Genomic DNA, 16,782 nt, shown 5'->3' with positions numbered 1-16,782 from the left:
TATATGAAATTCATTTGACATTTTACACTTCTATTCCTTATTTTTGTATTTTTATTATATAGTTGGTTTACGTAATGTGTATATTTTACTTTGTAAATCTTTATAAAAGGCACAATTTGATTTGAAGGCGACATTTAACGTAGTCTTTCATTGTGTTTGCGCAATGACAACAAAGTTCTTTAATCTTGAAAAGTTTTGCTCGTCCTCTGATTGGCTTCCTCATCCATAATAGGCCGTGATAGACAGATGGTTCATCCAATCATCTGCCAATTATTCTTTAAAAGTGCCTGCCCTTTTCTAAAGATGTTCCAACGAAGCCTTCCCAGATGGATCTGTAACGAATCATCTGTGAAACAAACCATCTGCTGCGTCAAGTTACTGTTTCTGCTAAGTGCTCCGAAGTGTGCTGGTGAGGAACAGCTGTTGGTAACTCAACTTAAAACTTTGAATTGGTTCAGTTTGATCTTTGTCACCATCACGTAGTTTTTCCAACCAAGTTTTTAATTACAATTTAGTTGATGTGACACCATCCATTTGCTGTCTCGTTGCTGTCGGCGGCATTCTTTTCTCCAACACTCACTATCCTGCATCTCAGAAGTAGCACAGTCATTTTATCTGTTTACATTCGGTCACACGATCCAAAATCCGCAGCTGCATCTATCTTGCCTTGAAAAGACAGGTCGTCCTCCCCGGTGCCTCTGAGTGATCACAGAGCAGCTTGAAATGATTAAGATAGGAAACCATATTGATCCCCAATATTTGGTTTTACAAACAGACGTTTTGACAGCTCTTTCAGACACATGATAAACGAATCCATTGCAGCTCAGACTTCACTGTGTTTATGTTTGGAAGTTGGGTCACACACCAGAAAGTGCCGATCAACACGACATCAGCCAACAAGTGTCTGCAGGGATTCATCTCAGCTCCTCCCACCACCATGACCGTGTCTAAGAACAGGAACATGGTACCTAATCACAATGACCCATCGCTGTTTGTGATTGTCGGCCTCCCGACACTTATTGTCCTCGCCGCTATTGTTGTCGCTGCGTGGACGCGGTGCTGACAGCTGCCGTGGCGTTGAGAGCCTGAACTCATTAGCTTTAATGACCAGAGAGGGCAGCCAGACGGTGCAGGGCCTTCAGCCGATGTCACCGTGCACGGCCACAGCGCTGTTTATCCAGCAGGTTCCCCTCCTCCAGGCCAATTTATGATGCCCAGCATTCTGTATTTCACCGACTCTAACCTGATTATCTCACCGCCTCGGCCCCCCGAGCTGTTCACATGGATTACATTAGACTAATGCTCCACCTGGAAACTGCCTCACTGTGTTCAGCTTTACTAAGAGGAATTGCATTGGATTTTAGACTAGTGAGTTCCTGTCATCTCATCTATTAGTGCGTGGAGTATACTTGACGTGGACTAAATTAAATGTGTTCACATGGTTTGCTTTGGTTATGAATACACTCGCAGCATAACCATAGAAATAATTTCTTATTTAAACTTGAATTATATAATCCAGCTGTTACAGGTTTTATTAGACATATTAGTCTCTATTCATAAAATGAAAAAAGCAGATACTTTAGAAAACACCTGACGTTAAGTTGTTGCAATATTGTTTTATTGCTTCGGCACGTTTTTTTCACTTATCTTAAAGAGGAACATTTTTGGGAATATTTTCATTTGCTTTCATGCCGAGAGTCACATGAGAAGATCCAGGTTATTCTCATGGTCTGTAATTTAATATGAAGCTACAGTCAGCCGACAGATAGTGTAGCTTAGCATAAAGGGGAAACAACTCAGGTGTCCAAAGAAGAATGGCTGCACTATATTTTGCAGTGCGCTAATAAGACGTGACAAAAACTTAGTACACATGTGCATCCTGTCAGAAAAATTATTATTATATTTCTCCGTAAAACGTGTCAAGAGTGGAACGTTAAAATTCCTTATTTTTCACTTCTATCTTTCCAGACACTGAATAAAAACAATCTTCTGCCAGATGAACGATCCAACTTCTACCCGACGCCCCTCCAGCAGACGAACGTCTACACCACCACCTACTACCCCACGGCGCTCGGCAAGTTCGACTACCAGCCCAACTCTTCCCCTTCGCCGTGCAGAACCTACAACAACAGTAACAACAGCTGAGACACGCCCCACAACCGCCTCTCCAACCCCCCCTCTGCCGCAGACCCAAAACGGACACCGCCCAAACGCCATGGTGACATAACTGAACTGACATGAACTGAAATGTTTCTCAGAGCCGGGTTCCTCTGTTCACCATCGCCCCTGCTCCTCGCTGTCTCTTCTGCATGGCAGGGTTTGTGTTTTCAAGGGCGTTTCTGGAACTTTCCATCAGGAGATGTGGGTTTGGACAACAATGCAGCCAGCGCGGTGTGTGTTATCTCAACGGCCTGACTCCACATAGCAGTGTCAACCCAGAGCATCGTCTTCATGAGAGGATCCAGTGGAAAAGACCAGCAGGGCGAGTTTCGGCTTTATTCAGATTATTATGAACAAAGGGCACATCAGCACAGGTGCTGAGTCGAGCGTTCACAATTACAGAATTGAAAAGAGCAGAACCGTAAAAAAAAAAAAAATTCCATTTCCCTGGATCTGGGTCACCGTTTCTCTCCTCTCCGTTTCAACCATTTTCCGCCTGTAATGAACTTTGAGTCCCTCGACAACAAAAGCAGTTACTGAGAATAAACAGCGCATATCGTAATGTCCTTGCCACCCAGCGAGGAGCGGGAGAACAACAATGAAGTCGATGATGAAATAAATTAGAGATCAATATCAGCCCGGTTGTGCGGAGGGGGATATGCACGCCCTCCATTGTTGCTATTTCATGTGACAGAAAAGATAAGAACTTCTGAGTGAAGTTTTTGGACGGCGGCTTGGAGGAGTCACCGGTTGGAAATTATCTTTTAAATCTGCTCATGATCAGAGCCTTTTGAGGACCAAGGACATTTATTTGCAGCATTGAAGCAGAGGGGGGTTATGAACTGTACATAAAGCTTCGGGAACGCCACGTATGCAACAGAGGGCAGGGGCGAAATCTGTTTTCTTTCCAACACTTCTGTTTTTTCTCCCAAGAACAATAAAGACTTCTGAAAGAGAAATGATTGATTATCCAATCGATTCTCCGTCGGATGCATCGATTCTACTGAGTGCTAAATAGCTCAGTGGTCATATCAAATATGACCAGTGCGCTGAACAACTGGACTGGGGTTTTTTATGATGGTAGAATAAGCTAGTAGTCTGGCACTTCTTTTTTTTTTAATGTTTGTTTTTTAAGATAATTGTTTTATGCTCAGATGAGCCGTAGCATAGGAGGAAATATTTTGTTAAATAAGATATAGCTGATTAATTGTTGTTTCTCTAATTTCACTTCACTGAATGAACACATTCTTTTTCTTTTCTTGGTTTTTCAGCAGCTCTGTAACCATTGCATCTTCAGTTCCTGAAACACAAAGAAAATAAACATGACAGATTTTTACAAGAAAATGAATGATTGTAACTAAACGTCTATTTGAATGATGAGTTATAATGGCCATGTTAGAGATAAAAAAGATTCTGAGATTTCAAGAATGAAGATGTGATAGAGAATAAAGTCGTAATATTAGTAAAAGTAAAAAGTCATACTTTTAAGAGGCTAAAGTAATCATTTTAGGCTATGTGTCATTTTACAGGGGCAAGATCTGTCTTTTATCTGCGTTGAAATATGGAATGTGGATCATTTTGTTGAGTTATACTTTAGTATAAGTTCACAAATAATATTGTACAATTTTTTTTTTTACTGTTGCCGTGAGATTATGACTCGATTCTCATCTCTCACTACGACTTCATTCTCATAAAATGACAACTTCATTCTTGTTAAATTACAGCTTTTTTTCTCGCAATATTACAACTTTATTCTTGAAATCTCCAACCTATTTTGGCCCAAATACTCTCACTTAAAAAAGAACAAAAAAAAAGATGCTTGCGTAGAGGTTTGCCTGTGTGAAGATCAAAACGAGTGCATGTGTGTGTAGATGTGCGTACATGCAAACACATGTACTCTCTGCGTGTCCGTTTGCCCGAATGAGGAAAGTTACTGTATTTTGTACAATGTAAATGCTTTCATACACATGATTATATATGAGGAGGTCTGTAACGGCATTTCGTTTTCCACATCCTGTCACTGACACTCCGGGCGTTCTCCTGGTTTTTCTATACTTCACGTACCAGATGTTAATCGTTGTAAGTTAAAGCGTCGCTCCTCTGGTTCCTGCTGGAGGTTGAATGGACTCTATTTATAGTTAATGCTTGGTTTATAAAGGGCATTTTCACAGCTATATTTTATTATTATTGCCTGATCGGTGAATGCTAACCCAGAAAATGCTCCTCACTTCTGCTACTGTACATGCACGAAACGAGAGCTCTATCTGTATATATGAGCGACAGCCTTCTGCAGCCCAGTTAATGACCATGAAGAGGACCATGTAAATGTATCTGTATATTGTATAGCTAACACTGTTTGTTTAAGAAAGCCTTATAGTTGTTTAAAAAAAAGTGCAGCAGCTAAGTACACACCAACCATGAGGTTTGTTTGGGGACAGAGTTCCGAGATGTGACCGACTGCCTTCGGCTTTTGACCTTTCCCAGCTGCTCAAACATCAAATTTCCACGTGCTCCAGGCTGAGAATAACTCGGCGCAGCACTGATCACGGAATATGGACACACAGTGTGGATATCCTGAGGAAGTATTTTTGATCCAGACTTTGCCTCTATTGGCCCGGTGCGAAAGCCAGTCATCTGATTGGTCGGTATTGAACTCTGCCCCCTGCGACGTGAGGCTCTGTGCCCTTCTATGCAACTTACCAGGTGTACTGTTAGACCTGTCATGTAGACTGTAATCACTGCCTTTTAGACACTGTGAATTTTTTGGTACCCTATATTTTTGTATATTGTACATTATAAAGGATAATAAACCTTGATGCCAACACACACAGCATATGGACAGTGGGATGTATCAGATTTACAGTTCGGAGGAGGACATTCGTGGTATTTTATCTCTACAGATAGTTTCTAAAGCCGTTTTCAGACAGGAACTCCGGAAAATGGCCTGCAAAATCAGGATCAGGCATTTTGTGCGTCAGACGCGTTCACAACAACTGGAAAATGACATTCAGGTGACATTCAGGTCAGGTGAGGGTGGCATCCGGGTAGAGCAGCAGGAAGCAGGACAGGACAGTTTTTGTTTACAGCACATTGACACACTCTCTCGAATCTCGTCTTTCCAGGTTGTTGTCTTCTACGTATACCGCTCCTCTTTTTCATCCTGAGATATTTGTATTCTGCTAGTTTTGCGTCTGTCATGTTTTACAAGTTATCAACCCACTCACCCACTCACTCACCGTGGGCTCACTTGGACGTTTTACCAGGGGGCTGGTACGTTACGGAAAAAGTCCAGAGCAACCGACTCAGACATTTATGTTCTGATCCCATCCCGGCCCTCTGGAACATTTATAAATCCATGTCTGAAAGCAGCTATACTTCGTCTTAAGTAACTAAACATAACTATCAACAGTTTTCTTTGAGGAAAAATAAAAGGTGTTTTTCATCCAGTTACAGCTTTATGCTCGAACCTGAAGACATGAGATGAAAATGTGCTGTTAACTTGACGTGTGTGGTGAACTTAGATTTCAGTGATTTATCCTTCACTCTGCCTATAGAACTTCTTCTTAATCAAGCCTACGCTGTTGTCATGCAATAAAATGATCTCATGACGATATAGAAAGTTCAGAGGGAAACACAACTTCTCTCCTTTAGTCATTGCATCATCATAACCACCCATACACCACCTAGTTGTCGGTCATTTTCCTTGCTTGTGACAACTTAAAGTCAAAAAACGTCTCCATCCAGTCGCTAAGCCTGAAACTCCACTCGCTTAAACACGCTGCGTTGATCACCTGACTGTGTTTAGTTGTCAACCAGCCCACGGCTCCTACTTTGGACTGCAGCAATCACACAAGTGCCGACAGTGCCTCTGGTAATAACAGTTTATTGGCAGTCATATGCAGAAACAGCACATGAGAAATGGTTAAGTTTGTGTTCCAACAGCGTATCAACACAAACCCTGAAGAGACAAAACTGACATTTTATCTTGCTGAAAAGTCTCTTTGTGGTGATAGAGCATGCGAAATGGTAAAAGTCCTCAACAGATCTGGTTCTTCCCGCTCTGTTGTATGTTGTGTGTCTGGGCAGGAAGCCTGTGGAGGCTGCTGCACCCTCTGGATTGAAGTTGACAAGACACGGAAAAAGTTTCTAAGAGAGGCAAAGAAAAAGAAGCAACCTTAGCTACAACTGTGTATTTCTAGCGTGTCACTAAAGTGCATCCTCTCCCTTCATCCCCAAAACGAATGATCGCAGCGCTGGAATACTTTGCTGTTTGAGAAGAGGGGAGATGGATTAGAGGAAAGAGCCAAGTAGTCAGGGTGTGTCCAGCAGAGTGCCCGTGGATCACTGCCGGTGCCAGTGGCCCAGACACCGGCACTTTGTCACAACACCACAATGATTCTGCTGCGGTGCAGAAAATCAGGATCAAAGCTGGAGAACAGCCGCTCTCGCGCAGGACAGGAAAAAGCCACTCAATGAAATCATAAAACATTCTGTGTACACTCAGTCTTCAGCCCCTCACATAAATAAGAGTGTACTGTTTGTATTCTACTGGGGCAACTATATCATCGGGTGTCAGAGGCAAGAGCAGCTTACTCTTCATCCACTAAAACACACACTTATCCATACTGTATATGTCCTTCTCATTGGTCCAGTGCAGGCCGAGCTGTACCTCTCAATTAGAAAGAGCAGCCTCCTGGCAGTTTTATTAATGGTCGCAGTGAAAGCATAAATCAGTTGGTATTCTGCTGACGGACAGCTGCAGTGATCGGCTCTCTGGCTGGCGGCCAGGAGGAGGTCGCCAGGAGGAGGCCCGGGAGCGGTGGCCTGCTCGGATGAAAATGGCCGGAGTCCGGGAGAGACACGGCAGCGAGGGAGTGGGAAGGACCGCCCGTTGGATTGAATAATTCACCCTCTTTGTGACAGAGAGGAAAGAGAACAACGCGGAGAAGACAAAGAAAAACAGCAGCTTTGTGTTTATAATGATCAGTGAAATGAATGAGAAGATCTGTGTGGAAAAAAAACATCCTCCACAAACTGAGCAGCACTGACCGTCACAATCATCATGCATTATCTTGGAACCAACTGAAAAACTGTGTTTGCAAATGTGTTCACATTTAAGAGGATGGAAGACTAGACTTGTATTTATTATATATCATTTAGCCATTTTAAAAGAAGGTATGGTGCAAGCTTTTACCAAGGCATCGTTAATTAATTATAACAGGCTTTTTGAACTATTAATTTATTTCTATGCTAATTAGATTAGTAATAAGCTATTTACTTTTAATAAGGTTTTTTTCTGAAAAGCACATTTCAGTAGCACAGTTTGAATTTGATGATTGCCATTATGTGTTATTCACACTATCAGATATTCAGCTGATTCAATAGACAGTGAAACACTGCCATGGAAATTGGCAGGACATTTTCTGCCATGGAAATAAATAAATTGTTAAACAAGTTAAAAACATATTTTTTTCATTTCATGTGGTCGTTTGAGTCAATGTTAACGATGCGAAATAAAAATCAACATCGCTATATGCTGGTCATCAGTACGGCCATACAACAAAAGTCTAAGTTTCATATAAATACAAGCAGGGACAAATAACACACACACACACAGTTAATAAACAACAACAGAACAGTTATAGAAACACACAGGTATCAATGGTAAAACTGAATTGTGAAAAATGGAAAAGCACATGTTAAAAGCAATGATATTGAAAACTGAAAATGATAATTATTGATATTGTGTATATATAATCTTTGCCATATTGCTCAGACCTAAGAAACACTAGTGACAGATGATGACACTGTTGTTGTTTGACAAAGTTCCTGACAATCTGTAGGTGTGTTCTCATTAACGGGTTGTTTCTAATCCAAAGCATTGGGTGATGATGTATTAACCAATGATAAAGGCATTATCACCTCAGTGATTCGTCTCCAGAAAGAATCCATGTGTGTGACAGCCGCTGCAGCACTGGTCTGAGGAATCAGAAACAGTGATCACCCAGCACAGATCACAGTTTCATAATGTGGCCATCTGATGTTTATTTTGTGTTGTCATGTTTACAGAGCGAGCAGCCGCTTTGGTGTTTGATGTGTGTCGTGCGGCGTCCCGGGAGGCGGCCGGCAGACAGACGTGACTGTGTTCTCGCACAAAGACGCAGGATGGGCAGATCACACACTGTCTGAAGCCGCAGCCAGGACAGCCTGTCGTCGTCTGCAGGAGTCGAGACTGTCTCCTCCGTCATCACAGCTCTCCATCCTCCTCCTCCATGAGAGAACAGAGCGATGGTTTGATATGACTCATCAGCTTAGAGCATCAATCCACTGGCCGGTGCTTCTGTCTGTGTGTTAGTGAGTTCTGGGCACAGCCTGCCCGGGAGAACCGCTCGGGAATCTGCTGAATTGGAAGCTAAATGAAAGGAGTTGAAACGCGACCAGAGCGATGTCGAACGAAATCAGGCTGCTGTGTCGCGCTGATCTGATCCTGATGATGTTTTATTCACCGACCAACAAAACAACCAGGCACAAAGACACTACACCTGAGTTACCTGCACCAGGGGGGCATGTTTTCACTCGTCTGGCTCCTGGTTTATTTGTTGGTTTATTTGTCAGCAAGATTAAGGCAAAAAACGATCGAACCGAAACTGGAAGGATGAGGCTTTGGCCCAAGAAAAACCTGTTCAATTTAGGCGAGGATGCAGAATAAGAAGCAGATCCAGAAATGTGTCTCTGCAGTTTCTTCAACATTCAACATTTTCATAGATTTTTCAGGGAATAATTCACACATTTTGATTGTTTTATGACAAAATAGGCTTTTAGGTTTATATATATTTTAATAAGAAATATACAATTTCAACTTTAAACTTTAAGGTTTTTTACGTTTTTATGTTACATGGATAATGAGATTACTTCAGCTTTGCGTGACACGGATGGCAACAAGCAAGAAATGTCAATGTCATGTTGCTGAAGGAGACGCTGAGCTGCCCTCCTTACATGCACTTGTAGGAGGAAAGGACGGGTTAATGGTGTCACGGGTTAAATTCCGCTGACAGAGACGTATGAGTGGGAGAGACAGAATCAGCAGTGATGGAGGGTCTCCTCCAGGGGCAGACTGGGACAATAATTCAGGCCGGGATTTAGACTCCTTTCCAAGACACCCTTTTCCCTCAAAGCACAATATCCTCTAATTTTGCAGGCAAACCCTATTAGTTGATGTAACGGCTACCAGTTAAGAGGGCCATGATGAAAAAGTAGCCAACTTTAACCTCTCAAGGAGTCTTTAAAAATGATATTTAAAATGGGCAAGTTTTGAGTGCCATTGTGAAAAAGTGGTAAAATGTACCTTAATTTTCTCAAAGGTTTTAAAGTAAAACCTTCTGAAACTTGACATACAGACAGTGGGGGTCACCATGAACAAGAGTGAGCGGAAATATCTGTGTCACCTATCTAAGAAAAAGTTATGAGTTCCATAATGAAAACTCACTAAATTTCCCTTTAAATTTCTCAGGTCCGTCACCTCATTCCTGCTTGCTATATTATTGCTGGTCAAGTAATCAGTTCAAGGCCAATAAGACCATCAGGCCACTGGGAAATGTCCCAGTGCTCCCATTGTTCAGTCCGCCCCTGGTCTCCTCCTAATAAAACAGAGAGGTGAGACCAAACCATGTTAAATTGCTTTCTTCTCACACAGAACCGAGCACCAACGTTCAGCCGTTAAATTCGCTCCTGCAAATTGTGGGGCTGTTTCCAAGAAGCTCATTTGAGGAACATCGAAGTTCATGGTATTTGCGCAGCACAGAGCATAAGAGAGCCATTTCCATTTTATTCAATCTACTTAGCTGACGACGGTTGTAAAGGCTGGAAACCTCGCTGAGTGGAGGCGATATTGATGACAATGTCGTAAATAAAAGTGCTGACGGCAGGAGGATATTGATGGGGACACGGGATGGGTACCGCTGAGTGTGAGGCGAGGTAACGTAACCTTGCTGCTCCTCCTGCAGCTCAGGAAGGTTATCGTGTGGAGATGCCTTCATTTCACTTTCACACTAATACATTTAAGCAATACTAGGTTGTCTTCAAAATCATGTTGATAGACACAAATTTAGGAAGAATAGCACGTCTGTCTCTGCCACAGCGCTCCCTGGAGATCTGGAACGGCACTACATTACTTTGGAGTATTGTGCTGGATTATTACGACCTGCTCTACGGCACCTCACACACTAACAACCGGAGCCGGAGCTAGCAGCTATAGCTGTAAGAGACAACAAGCTCACCAACTGACATCATGGCAGACCAACCGGAAGAAAAAAAAAAGACTTTGTCGGAAAGGATGAAAGGAAAAGAGTAATAAACTAGTATGGTAACGAGAAATAAACCAGGGGGGAGCCCGAGTATAGGCTCCCCCTACAGGTGTGATGCGTAATTAACCGTTGCGGTCTGAGCCTCCCCGTGCTAACAGCTGTACACACGTGCATTTGTTGATAAGGTAATGGAGAAGGGATCTGGCATTGTGTCACTTTAAGTTTACACTGCGCTTGATTATGTATGAACAAAAGGCTTAACGCTGACTTTATACCATCTGACACTTAGCTCTACAAACACACTGTATCCGTTTACTCTGGAAATACCCCTTGATTTAAATTCAACCCACTGCCATGGCAGGCCTGAGCTGTGATATGGACCCCTGCCGCCACTCTCCTTGTGGCAGGGGTAATGCATCCAGCGCACACAGAGAGAAGCCATTTAGACTCCCATTTGCTTTGCAGATCTAAGATGGTAACAAGTTGTCCGACATGAATCATTTATGCAGCCCGGGGCTTCGATTTTTACAACACAGTTTGAGTTTATGCCTGCGTCTGAAGCATGGGAGCTTAAAAGTGCTTAAACAACAAAAAAGGACAAACATGGGTATTAAAGAGTCAAAAAAAAAAAAAATGACAAAGTGACAAAGTAATTGGAAATGGGGTGCAGGCCAAGCATTCGCAACATGCTCAGGGAGGCTTTTAAGTAATTTCCCCGTCCTTGTGCCTGTTTGATGCCTCTTCCTGCAATGTCAGTGAAACCCATACTGCATGTGCGTCAAAGCCATTGTGTTCCATTAACTGACAATTGCTCTCAGCAGCTGTAAGAGGCTGGAGAAGTTTCCTCTCCTCTGTGCCCTCGAAACTCAAACCATAACACAACAGACGACAACAGATTACGAGCTCATTTTAATCCCACTCCATTCTGCAAGGACAGAAAAATTATTCATAGCAGCTTGTTGACACCATCAACAGTAAAGATGAACTTCTTCCAAAAGAGAAGCCGAATCTTCTCCATTGCCCCCTGGTGGCGGGCTGTAATATAGGTCTGTCCTCCTCCATGTTAGCAGATGGTACATCGACTGACCTAAAAAGTCAAAGTTCACACCAAACAATGTTCTCGCCGTCATTTTAGTTCTTATCACACTGATGTAGGTTCTTGTTTTAATGTTTCCGATAACTTTTGGTTTGAATTCATTGTTTGATGCTAGAAAATATAGTTATGAAATGGGCCACTAGAATACTTCCAAGGGGAATTTTACATAATGATCTAATTAATCCTCACAGGAGTGATTGCTTCAGGAAAACAAACTACAGCTGATCTCCAAACAGGAAACATGTACTTCTTTACTCCCCTTGTCGCAGAGACTGTACGATATCTGAGTAGACATGAGTGAAAATCTGAAAAATCTGGCTTGTTCTTTGTACTGGTTGATAGCATAGACTGTATATAAAGATGTACGACATGACAGCTCCCCATAGTGAAGCCAAATCATAAATCCCCCCCCCGTTTTATCATTTCCATTACTAATTAAACTTCACTCCTCACACCTCCTTTCCAAACTCAGTTGTTTTGTATGTTTTAAATATGTTTTGTATGTTTTTAACTGCTTCTGTTTTTTAGAGAAAAATGCATAAAACCTGATTCTTTCTTCTTCTTTTCTTCATCTTGTTCATGAGTGCTGTGAGATCCGAGCTGCATGTGAGCACTGAAGCCCTCAATACGTGGGATTACAGTCTTGCTGTGCACAGTTTTTCCTGCATCCCAGTTGTGAAACCAGTCAATCCGTAAAATAGGAGCAAGCTTTTTTGGGGGTTTGGAGCATCACAGAACGATTTTGGCAGCGACTCTCATCTCTGCTCCCCCACTTCCAGCGCAGGTAAAAGCTCTCCCACTGTGGCACTGGCTGCAGAGACGAACCAGTGTGTTTACTCCAAACACAACAAACAGGTTCACTGCTCTCGTCTTGTTTATGCTCCACTCTCGTCGGCTGTTGGTCACGGGATCACAGGGACAGACAGTGCCGTGAAGTCACTGCACAGGGTGTGAAAATGAAAAGCTCGACAAATGAAATGAATTTGGATGGGTGCACACTCTCTGATATACGTGTTCTCTTGTTAATCTATTTGTCTATGGACCAAACTCTACTTTTAGACCGAGCACAAGAACCTTTTTGAAAAGTGAGGACATTTCTGCCCATCCTCACTTCCTCAGAGGTTTCTTATTATTTGGTTCGAATAAGATTTAAGTAATATATTTGGGATCCAACAAAGGATCATGTTCTGCTGATAACTTCCTCTATAATTTCTCAGGTCGCTTTCACATACACCTTGGACTTATGAGTTTAGTCTGAACCAATGTGTGAAAGGTGCCTCAGACCACAGTCACGAACAATGGAACAAAATCGAGTCCGACCATAAGAGGTGGTCTCGGTCCGGATCATTTGCAGTGTGATTCAGACTTTCGGACCAAATGCATGAAGTTCAGACAGCATTAAACAATAGAAGAAGAAAAAGAAGCCGACGTTAATTTGAGTACTGCTACTCGGAGTATTACCATGACGATATTACAACAAAATTACCAAAATAAACTGTGTCATTCATTTTCTCCATTCAAAGATGAATACCCAAATTGACGACACTTTGATGCCAGGTGAGCAGAGAAAAGGATGACAGGATGAATTACAATGTGACACCAAAACTAACCTGATCAAATGTAAACAATGTAATGAAGATATGAACCTTGGTCCAGACTTTCCTTGGCATAAGATCTTTAATAATGTCAACATAATGATTCATGTTTGAGAAACTGAAACCACAGAATATTTAGCGTTTTTGCCAATTAACTAATCAATTGCTGCAGCACTTAAACTCTTTATGCCAATGACAGCAGAAGTACAAATGGGTGCAGGGGCTGTGTTCGTCATCAGCATCACATCGATCCTGCAGCTCAACACGGGAATAGTGGATTGTTTTTCACTCTAATCGATGTAATGACGCGGCAAAGACAGTGTGACCTGATTGTACTGAATCTGAGCTAACTACAGGGGGTTAGAAACCTGTACAATCCAGTATAAGAGCTCAGTAAATGCAGAAACGATCCACCTGATAACGTTCGATTCTCTGAGAGACTGTGTCAGCAGGATGTTGAAGAAAAACCTCACAGAAGAAAGTACTCTGAAAAAAGAAAATTGTTGGACCAACTTCAAAAATGAGTTCCGGTAACACACAAATAGATTAAGTTTAAAGTTTACAAGTTACATTTACACAAAAACTTACTTTAATTCAAAAGAACTGAATTCATTTGTGCGTTTAACTTATTTCGGTGAAGGATAAAATATGAATATTTTGTCCAACATGTTACATGGAAGGCGTTTTTTCGCCCTGTGGATCCAATCCTCTTGCTTTACATTTCTCGGAGCATTGTGCTTGAAACAATATACAATACGCAATCAAATCGGTTTCATTCCGTTGTGGCACAAAAGGAAACAAGTGGGGATAAAAAAGGCAATTTCATGCCGTCGTTTCCTTCCCTCCAGCTGAGGATTTAAGACCCAGTGGAGTGTTTTTTGGGGGCGGGTCGCTTGGCTCTAAATTAGAGCTTAATTTTATTTTTCATCACCCACACACATTTCCACCCTTTCTGTGTTTCACCCAAACACGCCTCACATTTCCCTGCCATCTCTCGGGTGCTGTTTGGCATCTGACCGCAACTCACGTCCCCGCCCATCCCAATCAAAGCTACCCTCCCATTGTATTCATTGTTTTTTCCATGTTGGTAATGGAATCCTACATATGTTTGATTGTGTGCCTGAATGTACGAATCTTTGTTATTTGCCTTTTTTTGCCCATCGTATTACACAATGTGCTCTGCTTCGTAGGCAAAGACAAATTTCCAGGGAAGTGCACAATAAAAATCTTTATTCTCCACTTGCCTGGAAATGTGTCTTCTTTCTATTTCTATTCTATCCTATAATCATGATTTGTTCAGCCAGCTCATGCGGAATGGACCATTATGTTGGACCTGACTGCTCTTTTCATAACAATACACAGAGCTCATCACAATATGATTGGGGGGGTGTGACAGTAATAACCCCCAATAACCATTTTAGATACAGAGCACAACAAAAGACATAATGCAAAATCACCTGCATCTGGACCCTCAGCAGTAAAAGCTGCTGTCAGGTGGTAACAGATGTACCTGCCCTCACTGAAAAAATACTACTTTACAATACAAATGTAAAGAGTGAGAGATATTGTGTTGGGGCCTTGAGGCAGTACTGTATCTGTTTAGGGATACAGTACTGCACTACTCTCACACACACACACTCACACACACACACACACACACACACACACACACACACACACACACACACACACACACACACACGCACCCTGACTGTGCTCACCCAGGATCTAATGAAGGTCATCTGTAACGTTAACTAATTGAGTAAATCAAACAAAAATATCAAACAAACATCTGCGGTGAGCAAAGTCATACAAAGCTGTTGATAAAGACAAAACTTGTAGCTTTAAGTTATATTTAATATTCAGGAATTTAACCATTGACTGCGGAAACTTCTTAGAGTAAATTTTTAGATATGTAACAGTTCTGCATGTTATTAATTTATTTTTGTATATTTCTTTTGTTTTTTTTTATTCCTTTTTGTTCTTAGTCTTGTCTATGTGATACCGGAAGAAGATGAACATGTTTGTGAGGATGATGATGAGCGGTTGTTATGAGTTTCACATTGTGAATTACAGTTTTTTAATAATGAAACCAATTGGTCAAATAACTTTGAAACAACTTTTAGAACATTTCTGCAGCCAAGATAAACATGATGTTTGTAGTATCATCTGACAAGCTGATGTGTCTTAGTTAATTCATATAGAGACTTGACTGTGATGATTCTGTGTTTGGTGTTTTGGTGTTCTCTCTCTCCCCCTCCCCTGTCTGCTCTTCCCCTGCAGGTCATGTGTGTGGCAGGGGGTGTGGCTGGCTTCCCCGCTGCTGCTGACAAGGCACACCTGCTCTCATTCATCATCACCTCTCAATAAAAGCCTGGTCTTGACTCCACTACACTGCCAGATAATTCCGTCTTGTTCGGTAGCGCACCCGCATGTATTTCCCTCTAGTCCTTGTGTTTGTTAATTACTAATCCGTACTTTCCTCCCGCGTTACGCAGACCTTGCAGCTCGTCCTCGTCTTTGTTTTCCTGTGCCGTGTCCTCCCCGTTTCTGTTTCTGTGTCTTCTCGTGGATTCCAGCCAGCCAGCACCCTGCCTCCACAGCCTGCTTTCTCTGCCTACTTGTGCAATAAACTCTGTCTTAGTTCCGATCTGTTTGCCAGTCTCTGCTTTGGGGTCCAGCTAAAACCAATCCCTGACATTGACACTTTTTCTGAACTGTTTGTCGGCCTTTCAAACTGGTTCTGGACAGTTTCCATCCAAAACGTCAAGTTTTACGTGTCCTGATAGAAACGTTACTGTTCTCACTCTAAACCATCATGGTGCCTATGTGCCTCCATTGGCTAAGTGCTACTGAGGCATTCCGTCTGAATGACATCGAAAGAAAACATCACTCAAACCTCTGCCCCAAAACAAAAGCACCTTCATTCACTTTTGATGAGGAGGAAGGACAGAGGAAGTGAATTATGTTTTAAGGGGTAGAAATAAGCAGCAGATCATGACAGGGGAGCCCACAGGGGGGCCCACAGGAGCCCACAGTGGGGCCAATACTCCTCAAAAGCCCATTGACATCAGCAGAGAATGGCGTCTGTGGTGGAGGTGGTGGAGCTGTGATTTAAATAGGCAGCCCGCTGCATTAAAGCCTGTCTCGCTGTTCTTCTGGCTGCAGCCTTTTACGCTTGCATGGTTAGCATAATTGTTCTTGCTCAGAGGACATGCTGCTTCCGTCAGGGCCACGTCTTCCTGCATTAGAGCTGAGGAGCCTCAGCCATGCAGAACCTGGCTCCGCAGGTAGACGCTTCTCTTTTTCTCTCGTCTCCTCAGAACTCCTTGTGAAGTTTGATACTATAGTATAGGAACAACCAGAGAGTACCTAATCAGTGACAGAGTAATTGCTTCTCAGCTCTAGTCAGCCAGCTCTGACTTGACCTTCTATCATGTTTCCATTGATCTTTCAAATCTTATTTTATTTCCTCTTCAAGTTAAACTCCACCCAAAGGTTGAATTGTGTGAGTTACGAAGTTGTTGAACCGTGCCGAAAGTTGCTATGAAGTTCAGAGGTAACTTTTACTGAACAACAGCGCCCTCTGCAGCTACACATACTGATTAATTCGGATCCACTCCACGTC

At 42.4% G+C, this 16,782-nt stretch overlaps 1 protein-coding gene across 3 annotated transcripts in view; it reads left to right on the top strand.

The window, feature by feature from the left end:
* Window positions 1-4,986, top strand: part of sema5ba (sema domain, seven thrombospondin repeats (type 1 and type 1-like), transmembrane domain (TM) and short cytoplasmic domain, (semaphorin) 5Ba) — a 161,564-nt gene extending 156,578 nt beyond the window's left edge. For all 3 annotated transcript variants that reach the window (XM_035174135.2, XM_035174133.2, XM_035174136.2), the window contains one exon: window positions 1,969-4,986. In XM_035174135.2, coding sequence (XP_035030026.2) covers window positions 1,969-2,145 — 177 coding nt within the window. In that variant the 3' untranslated portion in view covers window positions 2,146-4,986. The remainder of the gene's footprint in view (window positions 1-1,968) is intronic.
* The last annotated feature ends 11,796 nt before the right edge of the window (window positions 4,987-16,782 follow it).

The sequence above is a fragment of the Hippoglossus stenolepis genome, chromosome 13 (assembly GCF_022539355.2).
Source record: "Hippoglossus stenolepis isolate QCI-W04-F060 chromosome 13, HSTE1.2, whole genome shotgun sequence".
NCBI classification, from domain to species: domain Eukaryota; kingdom Metazoa; phylum Chordata; class Actinopteri; order Pleuronectiformes; family Pleuronectidae; genus Hippoglossus; species Hippoglossus stenolepis.
Note: the sequence above shows the minus strand (reverse complement) of the source record. Positions and strands in the feature narration are given on the sequence as shown.